The sequence below is a fragment of the Telopea speciosissima genome, chromosome 8 (genome assembly GCF_018873765.1).
Source record: "Telopea speciosissima isolate NSW1024214 ecotype Mountain lineage chromosome 8, Tspe_v1, whole genome shotgun sequence".
NCBI classification, from domain to species: Eukaryota; Viridiplantae; Streptophyta; class Magnoliopsida; order Proteales; family Proteaceae; genus Telopea; species Telopea speciosissima.
The window spans coordinates 61878462-61898771 of NC_057923.1; the positions used below are offsets into that span (position 1 = coordinate 61878462).

The 20310-nt window shown below is 38.0% G+C and overlaps 1 protein-coding gene across 3 annotated transcripts; it reads right to left on the bottom strand.

Moving 5' to 3' along the window:
• Positions 1–1504: 1504 nt before the first annotated feature.
• On the bottom strand, positions 1505–14168 carry LOC122672659 (inositol transporter 1). 3 transcript variants are annotated; one of them, XM_043870129.1, is made up of 7 exons: positions 13763–13901; positions 12557–12625; positions 10624–10694; positions 9933–10268; positions 3341–3448; positions 3061–3249; positions 1505–2422 (listed from the first exon to the last, which is right to left on the bottom strand). In XM_043870129.1, the coding sequence occupies exons 4-7, from the start codon at positions 10251–10253 to the stop codon at positions 1733–1735; spliced, it is 1308 nt and encodes a 435-aa protein (XP_043726064.1). In that variant the 5' UTR covers positions 10254–10268; positions 10624–10694; positions 12557–12625; positions 13763–13901; the 3' UTR covers positions 1505–1732. The 3 variants fall into 3 exon arrangements, with proteins under 3 accessions (XP_043726064.1, XP_043726061.1, XP_043726063.1); XM_043870126.1 differs by lacking the exon at positions 12557–12625 and having other exon boundaries at positions 10624–10706; positions 13763–14168; XM_043870128.1 differs by lacking the exon at positions 12557–12625 and having other exon boundaries at positions 13763–14167.
• Between the last annotated feature and the right edge of the window lie 6142 nt (positions 14169–20310).

Here is a 20310-nt window from a genome sequence, read left to right on the forward strand (position 1 = left end):
GTGGTGGTAGTATTGGGTATCTACATTTGTAAAAGAAGAAAAAGAAAAGGGCATTAGTGTCATTTTATCCCATATAAGGTATATTGGTCATAACATGACTTAAAAATTGCTACCGTTGGCAACTAACGCGTATAGTTAAAAGATGGGAAAATTACACGATTAAGAATTTTTTTGGTTTTCTTTTACCAAACTGTCTACCAATTGTTTGGTTTAACAAAATTACACAAAGTTGGAATTGATTTTACAAAACTAGACAATACAGTGATTTTTCTTCTTTTTGGACATTTTTACCCTTGAAGAGAATGAACGATATCTCTGGTCGTTTCTTCCTTTCGATCGCAGTCATCTCTTCTTCCTTCACGTAACCCCCACCCCTACCACATTCGGCTGACTCATCTGGGACATCGTCCCCGTCTCTGTGACCACCGAACGAGCCCCCGGCTTCAGATGCTTCGCTGCCTACCTCCGATGCTGCCTCCATAAGCAAATCAGAAGTACCCAGTTGTAAACCAGTGCAAACCCGATTATGGAGGTTCATGGGTGAGGGAGTAGCCTCCATCTAGTTCATAAACTGTCGGAATATGGAGGGAGAAAACCTGCAATTTCCTGTGCGAACCTCTATCCCCTCGACTATGGCATGTTGACGGTGCCGGTGAAGCCTTTTGAGGGGTTTTTTTTTTTTGAGGGAGGGGGGCAGGGGGAGGAATCTGCTCTTGTTGGAGGAATGTCAATATTCAATCGTATCCATTTGATCTGTACTGTGGTTTTTATTATACCATTAAGATGATTTCAGCCTTCTATGGCAATTTTTAACCAAGATTCTCTGAAACGGTATGAATTTGGATTTTTGTGGCTTCGATTATTTGGTATTTACTCATCTTCGATTTCCAGTAATTGAATCTTTGAAGGTTTAATGGGGCAAGCAAAGGATTGGGTGTGGAGGATAGCAGGGGGAGGGATGTGGTTGCAGGGGGTGGAGCAAGAGGATTGCAGGGGCAGGATGGTGTTTCAGACGGTGATCGGAGATGGGAGGTGAAGGGTAAAACCGGCAAAAACTTACTTAATACTTAATAGAGGGAGGAAGGCTATTTTGGCTAGTTTTGTAAACCCATTCTCAATTTCGAATAATTTTGTTAAATGAAACAGTAACTGTTTAATTTTGTAATGCCAAACCTACTAGTATCTAATCTTGTAATTTTCCCTTAAAAGATGGGATTTTTTGTAAGGCCGCTGTTCTGCACTACACTACGGCACAGAGAACATTCTCCCTTTTTTTTATTACTTAGTTTGAACCTTAGACAAATCACGGGTAATTTAACCTTATTGTTTTTATTATTTTTACTTAACGGGCAAGTTACTGCCATGTGAGCCCATCTTCAGTTTACCCAGCTTCATCTCTCTCTCTTGTATTAGTGGGGCTCACTTTCTGGACTCATAATGTTTAGTTTTGCTTATGATATTTCACATTTCGTTCCTAAATGCAACTAAAATCAAGAATAAAAGATTGTGGAGCCAAAAATGATTCACTTAAACTAAATTCAGTTACAGATTATGGCAAAAGCCAAAATTGAACTACAATATAGGACTTCAATTCAAGGCTCTGGGCTTGCTAGGCAAGAAGAAACAAAGCCAGCCTCTCCCCAAACTCCTTTTATTTCACTCTAATCTTCATTCAACTGTCTATAAGATATACAACTATACTAAGAAGGAAATGATATGTATATTTGTACTTTTATACTCCATTTCTCCCAAGGAGGCCTTCGCTCCCATACCCACTACTTCCCCATGCCTTCTCCTTTAACAATCTCTCCACCTGTTCAAAGCTCAACCCCTTGGTTTCTGGCAAGTAAAAGAACACAAACAAGAAGGCAGCCACAGCAATTCCAGCAAGAATCAGGAATGTTCCAGCAGTCCCCACAGCCCCAGCTAGTGAAAGGAATGTCTGGGCCACAATCAGGTTAGAGACCCAATTTACGGTAGCCGACATGCCACCACATATCCCTCGATAGGCTTCTGGATAGATCTCTGAGTTCACAGTCCATGGAATAGGCCCCATGCCTGGTGAGAAGGAAGCAATGTAGAGTGCCAAGCCAAGGATCGCTAACCATCCATACCCATTTTTGCAGCTGCCATGCAGAAAGCTACTCTCACAAAGCCCCAACACTAGACTAGAGGACTGCAAGTAGAAAGCTCCAGAGAGGATGCCAAGGGATACAATCACACCTAATAAACTCGTAAGGGCCAACTGACGCCTACCACAACGGTCTATCAGGTAAATACCAACAATTGATCCAGCAGCATTCATGCCAGCAACAATGAGGGATAGGAGCAAGGCCAACTGGTTAGACTGAAATCCAGCCATCTGGACGATCGTTGGGCTGTAGTACATGACTGTGTTGATCCCAGTAAACTGCTGAAATGCCTGCAAACAAATATCAAAATCACTATTTAGTTTTTTAATCAAAACCTACACAGACATAAACCAATAATAGCCAAGGGCACTGAGAATTCCCATCAGAAGCCCTGTGCAAATTCCTTCAACGTAACCATCACAATGACCCAGCAAAATATGGAACGATGAATCAGATGGGGGATTATCAAGGATTTTAAACTTGGAATCAGGGGTGGTCAAATCAATCCCTATCAATTATGGATTCCGGTCCAAAAAACCCTAGAATTGACCCCAGATCTTAAAACCAACAATCCAGTCCAAAAACCCTTGAATCAACCACTCTGGAACGTCCAGAATCAGGCCAATTCAACCAATCCGATTCCAATTTTTGAAACATTGGGGATTGTCGAGATTCCAACAAAATGCCACACGATCCTCCCTACTTCTCATGCATCCAATTTTAATTTCTTTCAGTGAGAAAGATTATTGGCAAAGGAAACAAAACAGAAGGCAAAATTTGCACCAATCCCTCATTCATACCCTTTCCAAGTGAATTTTTAGCCAGAGTAATTAAGGACAGCATAGAAAACCATACACTGAGGTGTCATTGTAATTTCGAAAATTCGCAATCAACAGAAGTTTAGGTGTTACCCATAATTCAGTTTTACCTGAAGTCCACCCCCAGCAAGAAATGCAATTCTGACCTCCTTGGTTTTGAAAACATCCCGGTATCTGCCAGAACTCTTGGACTGGTAAAGGTCTTGCTCCAACGCCACACTGAGCAGGCCTACCTCCTCCTCTAAACGGCTGGGATTATAGATTTTGGAAAGCACATTAACAGCTTTGGATCTTTCATTCTGCACATTGTAGAGAATGTTCACAATTGTTAAATGTACAGGTAAACATCAGAAGAGCAAAGAGTAGAATAATAAACTAGGTATTTCATACCTTCATGTAAAGCCAGCGAGGGGACTCAGGCAAATACAGCATAAGAAAGAACTGAATAACAGCCGGTACCCCAGCAACTCCAAGCATCCAGCGCCATGTTCCAGGGACCTGTTGAATCACAAAAACAGTTTCAGAATCTCGTTAGCAATTATGATTTAGACGTTACAAACAACGGAAAGGTATCTAGAAAGATTAGTATGGAGATTTCTGACATTCTTATTCTCACTGCCTTAAGTTCCATAACAACCCCTCAACCCACCCCTTGCCCCTCTCCCAGACACAGAGAGGCCACATTATTACTGGGACACTTTGTACCAACCTAAACCTTGAGATGAAAAAATAAAAGGCCCGGATTACCAAAATCTGTGACAACAAGAAAACCCCAACTATCTCCTTGAACAAATACATCATTTCACAGGACCTAAAAGAATTTGGGCCATAGATATAATTGCGAGTCTTTGTAATCAACCATAAATAAAGATGGTCACTCTCCACATGTTTTAAAATAACACTAAATTCAAAACGTATCTAAAAAAACCGTCAATTGCGTTTCTTAGTTACATTCTATATAGTAACCTCCCTCTTCCCCTTTTTTCACGATTACGACATTACAGTCAACATTTTTATTGTCAACCTGCATATTTAAAAGGGAAATAAAAGTGTGACCGTATACAACCATCCACGTCTTTCACTTCATCCTTCAATGTAATTGCCTTGCTTCCTTATCTCCACAGGGACTTCTCTAAGACTTGCAGATCCTTTTGAGAGCTTCAATCAGAAAACAAATCTTCAAAGATGCTAAGCAAGTTCTTAGATCCCAAAACAGAAAAAAATATTACGAAGAATCAAAGAGTTTCCCCTGAAATGTGGAATAGAATTTTGATATTCCACACTTTCTTCTTCTATTGATGAATACTTAGTCTCAATACCAGCATATCATGAGCTGCATCCAATCACTTACACAGACCACCTTTTCTTCTATTTGGATGTTGGAAGTGTTGAACTCTCTTCCAGAAGTATATCCCTTCAATTAACTGAAATTGAGTTTTTCTACAATAACATTATCACTTCAAAACAGAGAGGGTGATATGCAGAGCATGTCCAGCAAAGTGATATAACGGCTGTAAATTGCAGGCATTGGTGTCTCTGGAGCATCAGACCGAGGAGCTAAACTTCTGTACATGTTTCTATAAGTCAGCATATTTTTTTATTATGCAAAACTCCATTTTGTTCCTTTAAGTCAAGCATTGGTTAGGGATAAAAGAGCCCACACCCAAAAACTTCAAACGTAGCAAGTTTCCTAATGCTACTGCTAGGGGAGGACATTCTCTATCTTATGAGAAATTCACTTGCAGCCTTCTATTAACAATGTCGCAGCTCTATGTTGCTCCAATCATCCAATCTTCCCCTTTATTATCATTTCTCCTTATTGACTGTCAGACCTAGTATTTTTAAACAACCTTGATGCATTGACAAATCACTATTTGCCAATGTTAACGCTACCTACGTCACAAGACAATTGTCAATGAGCACTGCAGATAGGTTAAGGGATTCCTTCATCCCCAGTTTTGCATTGAGGAAGGCATTCCAGCATAGTTGTCAAGGCGCCGCCTAGGCGTCCAGGCTCTTTCTTGGGTTCAAGATGATAGCTTGCATTGCTGACACTTCCATGAGTTTACGTTGATTTATGTTTATTGCTTTGTTTTTTGATGAATAAGCTTATATTACTTCCTATGCTTTGAATATTATATGTTGGTTTTCTCATATCAAGTCATTATTAACATAATTATATCAAATTGCATAGATATGGCTTCTATGTTGCATATAAGCAAAATTATATAAAATTATCATTGCTATATTACATATTCATAAACTGCATGCCCAGGGCACCTAAGTGGGTGCCTTGTCGCCTAGGTGCGCCCTCCAATGCCTAAGGACTTTCTGCAGGCTCCATGATCAACTCCACTATTCGAAACTAATTTAAACTTGAGTACTATCTACATCAGGAGCCTGCTGTTGGTAAGTGAGTCAATCCACATGATGGCAATAGTGTTAGTTCCTAACAGAGTAAAACACACACCAGCTGCAAAAATCCCATTATATCTATTTCAGTTCAGTCAACCCAGTAACAACTCAGAAAAAGGAAGTTTACATTCTACATTAATGTAAAATAACTTATGTACAGAAATTATATATGATTCTCGTTAGTGGTTTGCCAATACTTGAGTTATAAGAGTTCCAATACTTTCTTCTTGGCAGTGAAATACGTTCTTTTCTTTTTATGACAAGTAAACTTAGCATTGAGAGTACTTTATTTCCTTCTATGACAATTATACAACTGCTGTTAATTAAGAGGGGTGAGGTAATCCTACAAAAGTGACCCAGCAATACTTGACATGAAACACAAGTAAGAAATATACCAAAGAATATAGCTGAAGGGGAGAGGGAGAGAGAATGGACATACAACTACTATCATTAATTTGCAACAATGTAGTACTTTTTGTAATGTAACAAAGACACATGCTTAATTTGAAAGATAGAACAAAAGGAGAGTTTCCCTTTAGTAATGATGCTCATCGCCAAAACTTAAAATGCAAACCCCAAATTCTATCTTGATGCTGCCTCCTCAAACTGCAAAAGAAACAACCTTTCATGCCCACAAATATACAAAGAGTGGAAAACACAAAAGGCAAGTTCTCTTCCAACAATTAAGACAATCAATCCTACAAATATTGAACTTGCAAATCAAAACCTAAAAGTGGGAGGAATTTTTCCTATAAATGTAGAGTTTTCCCTGTACAATTAATAGATTTCTACCTGTTACAATACTAATAATAAGAGTAAAAAATAATTATAATATAGTAATATTTGATATCCAGAAGAAAAAAAAAAGTTTCCAACGACAAGAAAAGATCACTTCTACAGAAAAAGCTCATAGTGTTTATTTTCTCTTTTTTTTTTGGGTGCATAAAATGATAGTTTTTCCCCACATCTATGATCAACTAATTATCCTGATAAAGCTTAGCAAGTTAAACCAACTGGAAAGTGCTGTGATTCCTTCATGTCCATCAAGAATTCTTATTCATATACAAATTTGCACTTACTGTATATTCTCGTGTTGAGAAGTGTACCACGATTGGGGGAGTGTCCCTATTGTGGTTGAGTCCATTATGGTTTCCTTTATTGTTTTATGTCTTTAATTGTTAGGAGTTAGGAGTCAGTTTCCTAGTCTAAGTTAGCTACCTATTTTAGATTAGGTTTCGTTTCCTTTTCCTTTTATGATTGTAATGGTTTTATTATAAATAAGATACTTGAGGGAGGAAGCAAAATAAGACATACGGTTCCTCCCCTTGCAGCTACTCTTCTCTTCTTCTTTCTTCTCTCTATTCTCCTCTCTAAGGTTACTGGTTACAGGTTCTAGGTTTTCTACATGGTATCAAAGCCCTAACCAGTACCTGTTTCTCTCTGTTATTGCCGTTTTGAGAGTCGTTTTTGGGTTACTAGTTTGAAGAACCAACCCTAGTTTATAGAAGAAGAAGAACTAGGGTTTCATATAAAGTTGAAGATTTGTATGAAAATTCGTACCTGTTCTGCTGAAGATTGAAGCCTAAGTTTGTTCCTACTGCTGGCCATTCCGCTAGTTGTATAACTATTGATATCTGGTGTTGTTGATCGAAATTTATTCCTGATTCTTCGACTGGGTTTGCTAGTCATGATTTGCTGAATCCAAACAAACTGACGCCTCTGCTGCAATAATCTCTGGTTTTCTTATTTACATTGCTGATTCTATTTTCTGCTAATCGATATCCTGCTACTAACGTCGGCTGGGTTTTCCGCCTCTGATTGCTAGTTACAGAACCAGCTACTTTCGATGGTCGGAGAACTGATTGTGGTTTCTGTTTTCAAATATTCCTCGATTTATTTTCTTCTAATGGTGTTTATTGTTCTCACCTCTGCTGCTGGAGTCTCTCGAGTCTTGTTATCTTTTACTTTTGGACCTTGGTAGTGAGGTTGAAGACGATCACTGTCGTGGTATCTTTCCCTTTGGCTACAGCCAGTAAGATATTTGGTTACTTTCTTTTAATTGACCATAATCCATTCAATCCCAATGACATCGTTCTTGTTATATTCCATATTTTATCTTTTTCCTAATTTGCCCTTGCCTTTATGCCTAATTCAGCTTCTATTTATCACTTACAGTTGCTTCCAAGATTGCCCCTACTTCATAACTGGTAATTACTATTGCATCCCAGTGCTTCTTTGTTTACCAAAAGCCCTTGAAAAATTCTGGTTATTTACCAGATTGCCACTCCTCCCTTAAATTTGGCCTTGCTTATGCATATATATATATATATTTGTATGGATTTCATTTAAATTACAATTCTGCCATTCCCCTATTTGACTACCCAATTGATCCTTAAAATTCTGGTTTATTACCAGTTTGCCCTTCGGCTTGGATTGTATTTAAAAGTGGATTTCCACCAAATTACAGCCATGCCATTTTTTTTTCAACACCTTTCTCTTTCAATAATTCTAATTCCCTTCATATCCCATACCTTTGGTAATTACCCATAACACCTTTGGAAACTTCTGGTAAATTATAATTTTGCCATTCCTTCCTTTTTTTACTTACCCATAACACCTTTGAAAAATTCTGGAATATTATGTTTTTGCTCTATCTCTTACATCATCTCTATTATGTCCACGTGTACTACACGTGAGAGGGGGATTATGTACAATACACCTACAGACATTGCAGAACGCAAAACTTGCAAGAGCATTGGTGCAAAACATAGAAGATCAGTTTTCTCCACCATTGCCATTGGGTATCCTTCGGTATTGGGTTGAGTTTGCCGTAAGGGGGAGATTGAAGTATTGAAGAGTATTGAAGATATTTGGTTGTTGCCTATTTGAGGACTTTCAGTTGGGTTGATACAGTTTTTTTCCGCTGCCTGATTCAGTTTGTTTTCGCTACTTGCTGCTCTAGTTATTTCACTTCAAGATTTTATGTCACTATGACAATTTGAGATTCATCACTGGATAGCTATTGAAGATCGTTGAAAGCTGCCTTTTTTGGAAGACATTCCAGTACCGGTTTGCTGATCATGTCTGTCCAAATTTTGAAGATCTATTTTTTCAAGTTCTTGAAGGTTTATTTGGGAGCTGCATTCATATGTCAAGCTGGATTCTGCTGCACCTTAGTTTTTTCCCATTTTGTTCAAGTTGGGCATTAGTACCTTGTATGCGCCAACTTGAGAGGGAGTGTTAGCATTATTATGGAGGTTCTTTTTTTATTTAGTTCAAGCTGGATTTTCCTTCTTCGCTTATTTGTATAATCCAGCTTGAGGGGGAGTGTTGAGAAGTGTACCACGATTGGGGGAGTGTCCCTATTGTGGTTGAGTCCATTATGGTTTCCTTTATTGTTTTATGTCTTTAATTGTTAGGAGTTAGGAGTCAGTTTCCTAGTCTAAGTTAGCTACCTATTTTAGATTAGGTTTAGTTTCCTTTTCCTTTTATGATTGTAATGGTTTTATTATAAATAAGATACTTGAGGGAAGAAGCAAAATAAGACATACGGTTCCTCCCCTTGCAGCTACTCTTCTCTTCTTCTTTCTTCGCTCTATTCTCCTCTCTAAGGTTACTGGTTACAGGTCCTAGGTTTTCTACATCTCGTTAATATACTTGCCAAGTCTCATCAAATATTATCAAAGAAACAAAAGCTTCTGGAAAAGAAATCCCTAAAATAAAGTCATTTCATACGAGTACCAAAGTTCTTTTACCCAATAAGAAGATATTCTGCATATTTAGTAGTTTCTTTTGTATCTAAGACTTGTTAACAAATACTTTAACAATTTTCCTTGTTATAACACAGTAGGATATATTAGTACATCCATCAACCATGTTAAGGACTTAATCCGAAGTTACAGAGGCTTATAAATTTACTTCTGAATACAATGGATTTTGTTGGAAAGATCAAAAAGTAGTTAAATCATACCCATTGAATGACATTTCCAAGGAATCTTCATCCATCAGTAAAGTAGATCACAAGTATTTCTCTTTCCTTCTTTTTTTTCTTTTTTTTTTTGGTGGGGGAGGGGGGGGGAAGAAGGTATATCTATTTATAAGATGCTTCCAATGAAGTTTTCCATCTGCCATAAAATAGGATTTTGTTCAATCAAATTTGGCATTAACTCTCCCTTTTCTAGAAGAATTTAGGTGTGCAACAGATATACATATCCTAATAAAAGTTTTATTTCTGATCCTGCTCATTTATTTTAATTCTTTGTGATGTTTCATGTAGCGAAATTTTCCATATACATTACCGATTGTGGAAGAATTCAGTCAATTTCTGGGGAAACTTTTTAAAAATGCAGAATATTTTCCCATAACAGTGAAAATGATTAATTGTATAATGCTCCAAAATAAGGTTATGACCAGTGCTGGCTTACTTTCACAGAATATTGCTTTGCCCACAACCTAATCCAAGAACACAAAATGTAAAACATTTTGAAAATTTTCATAACCACAGCCAAAACTCTTTAAATTACTTTAGAAAGAAATATCATGTACTTTCTACATAATTATTACCAACCTCAGTAAAAGCAAGATTTACTAGATACGAAAGGAACTGTCCACCAGTAATCATAAGCACATTCGTGCCCACTAGTCCTCCCCTTATTTCAGTGGGAGCTGATTCTGCAATATAAACAGGCGCAGTGACAGATGCTACACCAATTCCCAAGCCAACCAGAAGTCGCCCAGCTATAAGAACATATGGATCTGGAGCTGCGGCCATAACAACTGACCCAATTGCAAAAATCACATCAGCAACAAGAGTAGATTTCTTACGTCCATACTCATCGTTCATCCACCCCCCTGCAGCAGCTCCAATAATTGCTCCAACCAATGCCATGCTAACAATTGTTTCCTGCCAAGATAATAATTATTCATTAACAGCACAACAAATCCAAATAATTATTTAAAAGATCGGAATCGGATCGTTGAGATCACTCAATATAGACAGGTACTGGTGCAGTATTGTATGATCTGGGACACGCATAGATGGCCGATCCAAAATTTTTCAACAGTTTTTTTTTCTTCTCTGGATTGTCAGATCACACAATCCAGGTCATTATCACCCAGGAATGATCCAGACTACTTGACCAACCTTTAAATCATTGGTACAAATCGACAATATGAGCTTTTCTACTCAACAAAAATAATTTTTTCTTGGTGCAAAGAAAATAATAAATAAATAAGGACCAATATTCTAGAGATTATACCTGTAAAAACTTATTATGATTAACCACCGCAAAATCATCTTTAATATACAGAAGTGCCCCTGAAATAACACCTGCAAACAGCACTTCACCATATAACGTACAGCCTTTAAAACAACCAAAGAAACAGTAAATGTAAAACCAAATCCCAATGAAATGCACAGTTGCATATTAGTTATGGAGTTTGTATTAAAACTTAAAACATCTTAATCAAAGTACCAGAAAAAGGGTGAAGATAATGGCATCAGTATTCAGGACACACACTCCTATTAAGATTTTTTTTATAGAGATACTCCTGTTAAGAAATGAATAGTACTTGGCAATAGTCTAAGAATCACCCACAATCTTTCATGAGTTTTCCTTTATTTAGCATTATAAAACCAGAAGTACTGCCAAAAAAAGGAAAGCCAATAACACACATATTCCAATTTACAACAATGCTGTTAATGGTAATTGAATCATATAATCCAAACAGTTGAACTTGAATTTTAAAGCCTAGATTGCAAGGTTCAGAGCAATAGGAATACATCTTCTGAAATTGGAAGAAAATTATGACATCAAGAAGATATGTACCCAAGCTCTCCACCTAACCAGCCATATAATTTGTCTTAGCTGTGCCCACACCATGTTTAAGCATAAATACCCATATATCTTCATATGTACAATTAACAGAAATTTCATAAAACAAAAGAAAAGGATTGGAAACCAAAAGCAACAAAAAGAAAAAAGAATAAGAGCCTGTCATGCATACTACTTGACCCCATTAAAAGTAATTCTCTCTAAAATCGGCCATTTAATGAGGTGTCCAAGCACTATACCGAAGGCCTGATCTTCTTAAACTAACAACCCTATGAATACATCATGGAATAACCCAATGATAAGAACCAATTCACCCCTACCACCACATTCCAAAGTATAAGAATGTGTCATATCTAGATAGTTATTAACAAATAACCTAAAGCTCAAGAAATCTCTCCTTCTCGCACTGGTCCCATATGCAAAAGAATTGCCTCCAGCTACCCCTAAAACATACAAAAGTCCAATGTGTATGAACATACATCAAAAATTAACTTTCATGGGATCTGGAGACTGGGGGACCACCAAGCAGGATAAAGGACAACTAGACAGCTAAGGCTGGTGCATGGAACCTCATAGCAATTCCTAAATACCTGATCTTCAGGAATGTGATCAAAAGGGCTAGTAGCAAGAAACCAGCAAGCCACTTGTTCAAGAATCACCTCATATAACAATTTCTCCAGGGAGGTTTTAACTTTTCTTGTCCCAAATGTTACATACAACTTCCAGTATCTTGCTAATACAGAAGAACCTTAGTCTCTTCCTAAAGGAGAGACCACCAACTCCACATGAAAGTCCATAATGTTCCTCTCTCTAACCACTAAATTCTGAAGAATATGAAATGGTTTTACATACTAAAAGCATTAAACAAAGCCACAATGGAAGAATAATTCTTTCATTCATTCTCCAACACATGATTTGAACATGAGGAAAAATGGTCTAATTAACAGCTCAATGGCACCTTAATCTCGACTAAGTCATGGAGTTGAAGTCATGTCCCGAGTAAAGATGCATAACATGTCACTATATGGGTATAAACTCACAATATGCAAAATTTGTTATGGGAAAGCATATCAATAAGTATGGCCTGCATCATACAACTAATAATTGAGGGGAAAACAGCTTTATTAGTTTTTATTTTCTATCCCAATTTTGGTCCCTGCTATGCCCCAAGTATACAATTAATTTCCTCCAAGTCAAAAAAAAAAAAAAAAACATGCATGTAGATTAAATAATTAAGCACCACCAGGACCATCCCATATGTAGATCACAAAGACCAAGTAATTTACAAGATGACAAGAACAATAAATGACTTGGAACTAAGCAACAACAAGGGAATATACAAATGTAATTGGCAAACCTCAAGATAGTTCGCATATCCACTAGCCGTTCTTAGAACCACTACAAATCTGAACTTTTAGAAATTGAGCTGCGAAACACCCAGTTAATTTGCATGGCCAGTACATCATAAATATCAGCCACAAATAAAGCTAAGGTGAAGCAAATAACTCATTGCAGTGTAGACACACAAACAGAAAGATGTAAGTGATGCAATTACCTAACGCCACTATATAAATGGAGTTTTACCAATTGTCCTGCGAATCAACCAGTTAACTTATATGGCCAATAAGTTACATAAAGAAAATTTATAGAGCTAGGAAAATCACATATACTGTGTAGACATAGACATGTGAAGTCAAGTTGCTCACAACCGGAAAACCTACACATCCTCACATATTCGAAGTCACCTCATAAAAGCAAGGATATAAGTCTCGTGATCAGACCAGGCAGCTTGGCTAATCTGGATCAGGATCAGCAACCATGGATCCAGACGTCATAGCTGTCACCACCGATCTTCCCTCAAAGATTTGCAAATATCAGATCAGGGTCGGCAGTTTCCAATTCAACCTCCGACACAGAGACTTAAATCCTTGCAGAAATGAGAAAACATATCGTACAGATCCACAAACAAACATGTTATGATGTCATGTGAACAAAATTTAGATAACAGCAAATAAAAAATGAAGCCAGAATAGAAAATTAAGACTTATTCTCAATGTCCAATTTAGAATGGCACAACATGTAGCCAGCCTTCACCAATGCCTGAGGTTGCAATTTTCTTAAGAAGAATACTCAAGAATCAAAAGAAATGCACAGGACGATGCTGTAACAAGGACACAAAAAAAAGGAAGGAATTTTCCTATTTTTATAAATCTGTTATAAAAACCAAATGAGAAAACAGAATTAGGTTCCATGGACTCTTTCAATCCTTCAACTGAAGCTCTTTAGGGTACTGACTATTAAACACAAAAACCACTGTTTTCTTACTTGCTATGTTTCCCAGTCCCCTGTGTGCTCGTCTAATCCCATTCTATTTTGTACACTCTCCTCTTTCCTTAAAAATTGGAACATAGCCAAAAAAATCTGATTTCGTAATTCACAACTTCACATGCAGATTTATCACACTTGAAGTCTAGAAGTAATAGCCTAAAAATAAATCACACACCATAGAATAATAATATCAGTACCTGCAATGAACTAAGCACACATAAGACGATTTTATTACCTGTATCATATCCAAACAACAATCCCCCAATACCAGCAGTGATAGTTAATCCGAGTACATAACGGTTGCTGAAATATGAAACCTTTCCCTCTTGGATTGAATCCAAGTAGCCCGAGCTTCCTGGAGAGGCATGGATCGTCATCGTGACAGAATCTCAACCACCCCGGTTCCCAGAATCCACAAAAGAATCCTCCAAAAAAACCTATGAGACCAAACGTAACTAATAAAGGAACAGAAACTCTCAACAGTTCTATATGGTTGGTTCCTCGTAAAACCCAAAGACGCCAACCGATGCTAACAGATACAACAAAACTGAGGATTAACAGAGTCGACAAGAGCAATTGTGCTCTTTCAAAAGCCCAGAATCAAAGACCTTTAAATAGGAACAATGGCGGAAAACACCCCTCCAAAACCAAAAAAATAAATCGGTATTTCGTCGTTCAGTCGTTCAATTTTCAGCACCGACCAGACTCGACTGAAATTGACTTGCTCAAAACAGAAACCCCAAAACTCGGAAAACACCTCAACAACCCTAAAAAAACCTCCACACAGAATCTAACGAAAACCTCAATTTAAAGACAACCCAACAAAGAAAACACTCTCACCCTTTACAGGAACTACAAACTACAATCCCAAACAGAACCCGAATGTCGAACTTGGAGAAGAAGTATCAAGGCCTGAAATAAGCCAAAACGATCAATACCCTCTAGTGAATCCAACGAATCGAACCCTCGACGCCTTACTTAACAGATTGTAGAGCGAAAACCGAGAAGGTTGGAGAGAGCTAACGGTGACGATGATCAGAGAGAGGATAGGTTTGAAGAATCTAAACCGAGAAAACAAGCTAGCTTTATTGAATGCTTCCACAAAAAACTTGTGCGTCTGGAGTGAGAGAGAGAAATGTACAAGCAGATTGGAAGAAAGAGTGGTTGAGGACTTGTAGGGAGGGAAACCGGAACAAATGAAAAAGAAGAGACGCAGAGGTCTTTAGAGGAGAGTGACACTGCCTCTGTCACGCGCTAAACGATCTCTCCCATTGAAAGGGGGTCCACTTTTTTTTTTGTTTTTGGAAACTTGGGAGATTGTATTAAAAGGGCCACTTTCTAAAGAGTGACAGTTTACCTAAACCGACCGTGTATCTGTACAGCATGTGCGCTGGACCCGAACCCAGAGCGGGCGAAATAAATGACTTTCTCACCCCATGAATGACAGAAATACCGCTACATAATTCTTTCACGTGCATAGGATCACGCTCCCTTGAATTTTTCCAGTCCAGTTTCCTGTCTGGTACAGCGGTTCAGTTCTAGCAGTGGGTTAGGTCATCATTTCCATCCCCCTATGAGAAGAACTAGACCACTGTACCGAACAGGAAACAAGAGATGATAATGATCCATGTTCGCTCCATAGGAAACTCTTGCTCTTGTTTTTTATGGGGAAAAAAGCTGCTATACAATTGGTGTATCATAAGCTAACGCCGCTTATGTCTCTCTTCCCTCTTTGCAATGATGTCGTTATCCCTCTTCTTGTATGGTGTATTTTTATCTTTTGTTGTTCATTGCCCGAATAGCACAATGCTGTCCCCTCACATGGGACACGAAATGACGACTTAACCTCCCTCGGGCAGTGTGTTCGTGTAGGGAGGTTAAGTCATCATTTCGCCCCCATGTGAGGGGACAGCAGGTGCTATTCGGGCAGCGGACAGTAGAGGATAGCGATCCCTTGTATGGTACCCTCCTTATCCTTTTTTTCCTTAAATCCTCCCTAATAACATTTTGCAGCATCCATGAGTAATATCAAAGTAGAAATTTCTATTAAGAATCGTAAAAGCTCCCATGAATCCATGACCAATCTTTTTCATTCTCCTAGAGTATTTCATCTACCAATCTTTCATTTGCTTTCAATGTATGAATATGGTGTCAATGTTGATAAGCTTCTTTTTTTATTTTTTTAAATATATGGGAGATTACGCGTTGGCATAATAGGGGTGGGGCGGTCATTTCATCCCCTTTTATGTCTGGCATGGATGGTATACTTTACCACAAAAAAAAATTCTCCTTTTCTTATTTAACATATTTAAATTGAATTTGGTGGACATACATATCCAACATAAATAGAGTAGTCTTGGCATGAACTCACCTCAAAGCATCATCTAACCTAATCTAGGGGGAAGTGTCTTTTGGCATGGTGGTGGCTGCTAGTGTTGTAGAATGCTGACTTAAGTCCAAGGAAAGGTCACATGTTCGACTCATCCCCCCCCCCCCACCTCTGGCCGCCCTTCTAGGGAAAAGTCGGATGTGTACATCATGTTATTCCCCATTTCTCCCCCACCTCTCATCACCCTTCCTTGGGTTGGGACCCCAACCCTTAGGGACCTATTGGGCAAGAATTGGGTTTAGAACAGCCATCTAATTTAATTATCATACGGATTGAAATACTAATCCATTGCAACGGTAAAGGTTACTCCATTGTGACCAAGTGATCATGGGTTTGAGTTTTGTTGCGTTAAAAAATCATCCGGTGGTCCCTTCGAGTGTCGTAACCTGCAAAAGGACCTAGGTGATAAAGGAGAACCGATGTGGTTGCGGTCTAGGATTCTCCGATGCCTAAGTTAGATCTCTTTGAGCAAACAGATGAATACTTAGAATTCAAGATCAGTTAAGATTGGTTGATGGGGTAGAGTACCTTCGCATTTATAGTGGAGTGTGGCGGTGTGGAGAGTCTCAGTTGATGACGAGTAGTCATTGTTGTGAATAGAGTCCCTGGGTAGCAGGGCTCTTCTTTGATTGGTTGTCTCCCTACGGGAGGTAGTGTCCCATTAGGGTTGATTTCCTTGATAGATAGACGCTTATACGTGTTGGATAAGGTCCTTGGTGCTTGAGTCCGTCTAGGACTATGTGGCTGGTAGACGGTGGCCTAGTGTCCTTGAAGTGGTGTATGTCTTGTTGATGGTGATGATAGTAACCTGTAACACTTGCACTTTGGATCTTGGTGGCGATCCTGCCCCTGGCCCGGTCTACGCCCGAGGTTCGCGCCAATGCCTGAGTCCACGCCCGCTTGAGGCCACGTCCATGAGGCTGCGCCCATGGTTGTGAGGCGGCGCCTGTGAGGCCGTGCCCGTGGTAGTGCTTGCCTGAGGCCGCGCCTGTTCTGTGTTTGAGCAGGTTCTCCGCCGGGCCTAGGACAGCCCATCTCCTTAGGCCGATGACAGGTGGAGGCTCCCGATTGGTCAGTGTGATTTTGGGTTTATCAAGTTTAGAAATAGTCTCTCTGCGAAAAGGAGAGATAAAACTACGTACATTATGACCCTCCCCAGACCCCATAGTGGTGGGAGACTTGTGCACTGAGTACGCCCCCCTTTCATTGAGAATTTGGGATACTAATCCAACCCAATTAATCCTTAGATCCTGATCTTTTAAGACTTTTCCCTAAAGAGTACTCTCTTTCATTTTCATTCATGAATGTAAGTATACTCTCCGTGATTCCGTATTTGGTTTGGTCTTTCATTCTTCACCATGACCCTAAACATTAGATCTCAAAATTGACCTAACCCGACCCAATACACTCTCCCTAGAACCAAACAAACCTTTATATCTAGCTGCCAAAATTGAATCGCAAAAGAGAAATCACTCACTAACCAGCCAACGGTTGTCACCATTCCACGTTTAATCTTGGCTTCCTAGCTGGGACCCAACAAGACTTAGTCTATTTCTATCATGATTCATGGTCCTTAATTTTATCGTTTAGCACATTTTTTTTTTGCCCAATTCTTTTTAGTACATTTCAACGTTATAAATGGAATAACTCATGTGACGGTCTATTTGTCCTTCTCTCTACGTGGCTTGCAATGGTGGTTGCAACCAATTTGTGGCGATAAGCTTTTATCACTTTTGTGTCGTTACTCGTTACCATATTTGGTTGTAGTAGTGGTAGGGAATTAGGGATCTTCTTTCTTTCTTTTTTCTTCATTAATTTTTTTTTTTTTGGTTTCGGACAGTAGGGGTATCTGACTTTAGGTCGACTAAATTCCCTTGAGCTCGTACATGACATCACACATGAACCGAGAGCTTCTAGGCGTTAGTGAACCTCAAGTAAATGGCCCCAAGAAATTATGCAACGGCAAAGATAGAGATATTTACTTTAAAATGGAATAGACAATTACCTTCCACTTCCCTTTGTCATTTTCAAAATTTGGAACGAAAATATCCATGTCCAGACAAGTGTCAATTATTTGGATTTTTGACACGTGTGGTGTGATTGGTTACTTTGGATGAGAGATCTTAGAAGAAACACAATTGTCACAATCCATGCATTGAGGGTGAGTGATAACTTTCTTTCAGTTTTGTATTCAATTTCGTATGGATTGGAGTTCTAATCAAATTATAGATTGATGGTGATCTTTCTTAATACATGAAGATCAATGTAATAATTATAGGGAGGAGATGAAATGGAAGATTTGATCAAATCCCTTTCATCAAAAAGCTAGAGACACAATAATTCACAAATATTACTTCTGAACAACATAGACATTCTTGTTTTGTTCAGGAGTGTCTGGCATGGTGTATTGATTGTTGAGCATCAATACCAGAATACTGTAAATATTTAGCGAACGATCCAAAGGATTGCATTCAATCTACATAAAAAAAAACATATATTAATAAACAAGAATGTCATAAATAATCAAACCTAATCAAGTTGGCCAATTTATTAGATTTCTTCTAATATCGTTTTTTGGTAATAATAGGAAAGACTCATAAGAATTGGATGAAAGGTTTGACATCATCAAGGTCACATGCATATAGGGTGGCAAGATCGCTCAACATGTGATGAAAATTTTTGGACAAGGCAAAATGCCTGAAACAACACTTCTCAAAAATTTCATCACCTATGGTAGCACGACAAGAATTCTCACATCAATGAAGCCTAAAATTAGTAAGTTTCCATTTTATAGCAAGAATTCAAAATCAAATAGAAAAAAATTGTTAAAAAAAAAGGGTGTAGAACCAAAACTCGAAACCGCTCCCAATGCGTTCAGAAGGGTTAAAAACTCTTAACCTAGGATTTTCGACACTCAATCCCCTAGGTAACACGACAACCAAAATCGAAACGATTGTAAAAAAAAATTTATAATCAATTTCAGAAAATTTTCATAAATAATTTTTGTTCAAGTGATTTCTAATTTTATAGAAACAATTTTATATTCTATTTTAGGAAACATAGCAAATTTTCTCTAATTAACAAAATCTGTTTATAAAAATAAAATCCATTTTAAAAACCAAATTCATAAATGGAAACAAAAACAAATTGATTAATAATTTTGTTTACAAAACCGTTTTTATAAATTAAAATAGTTGCCCCCTTTGATCATTTGGACCACACTAATAGGATAAAATCCCTACATAAATCACTGTTTCGCGTAAAACAATGGAATAAAGGATAGATCTTTTTTTACCAAAAAAACAAAAGGGGGATAGATCATTGGCTTTAAATTTGATCATGTATACCACATTAATATGATAAAATCCCTACATAAATCAGCTCCTTCATTCTTTTTCCTCACCCCTTAAAAAGAATATATTTTAGAGGATCAGATATCCACCTCTTTTCTTCACCTTCCTCACGACCCCACAATTTCTTTTTTCTTATTCCATACCTAGATGCAGGATGGGAGAAAGAATGCTACATGGGCAAGTGTAGTGCGTTGCTCCTGTGCCTAGATACAAGGGAGGGCGAAATGACCGCCGCATCCCAAAAAAATGCGGAATTTCCCAGAGACGCGGCGGTCTAACTCCCTAACTTGGCTCCATGAAGCAATAAACTAAGGGTGTTAAACGGTTCAGTTCTGTTTTGACTGCTTGATGGTAGAAATCGTAACCAGACCGGTCTCATAATCAAAACCTGGTCCGTCTGGTAAACGGTTTTGGTTAAATGGTTCTATACAGTTTTACACAGTTTCAGTTAGACGGTTCTATATACATTTACTACTCTATGTACTAATACTAGTTATTAGTTAATAGCTATTACTTAGTACTTATTAAGTTATTAGTTATTTTTTAGAAAAAGATAATCATTAATGAAGAAACGTGATTGCTTAGTAGTTGCTACTTACTAGGTTTTGACTTTTTATTTATCCAAAACAAAAAAAAGTTGTTAGGTTTTTAAACGGTTTGGCTATAATGGGTTTTAATTAGATTATACGGTTTGAAACCATTAGATTAATCGATCTAAATTGAATAAACGATGTCATTTCTAAAACCATAATCGGATCATTTAACTAAACAATCTACCGATTTCGATTTAAATGATTCTATACGATTTCGATAAACAGTTTGGATTTGGTTTTGACACCCTTACAATAAACTGCCCAATTAATAACAAAGACGGTTAGTAATTACCCCACCAACTATGAGGTCACTATGGACTATGCTGAGGTAGACACTAGGCTTAGGAAAGTGGAAGTTTTGTTTCTGTTAAGCAACAACGTAGAAGCTCTCATCAATTGGATAACCTCATCAACCAACTTGGTAGTTTTTGAAAGGAATCGTCTATAG

Coding starts and splice junctions, on each gene's coding strand:
- LOC122672659 (XM_043870126.1), bottom strand. CDS start 13,904: ATGACGATCCATGCCTCTCCAGGAAGCTCGGGCTACTTGGATTCAATC. Junction 3,449..9,932: donor TAAATCTTGCTTTTACTGAG/GTTGGTAATAAT, acceptor GTGATTCAACAG/GTCCCTGGAACATGGCGCTG. Junction 3,250..3,340: donor CTCGCTGGCTTTACATGAAG/GTATGAAATACC, acceptor TACAATGTGCAG/AATGAAAGATCCAAAGCTGT.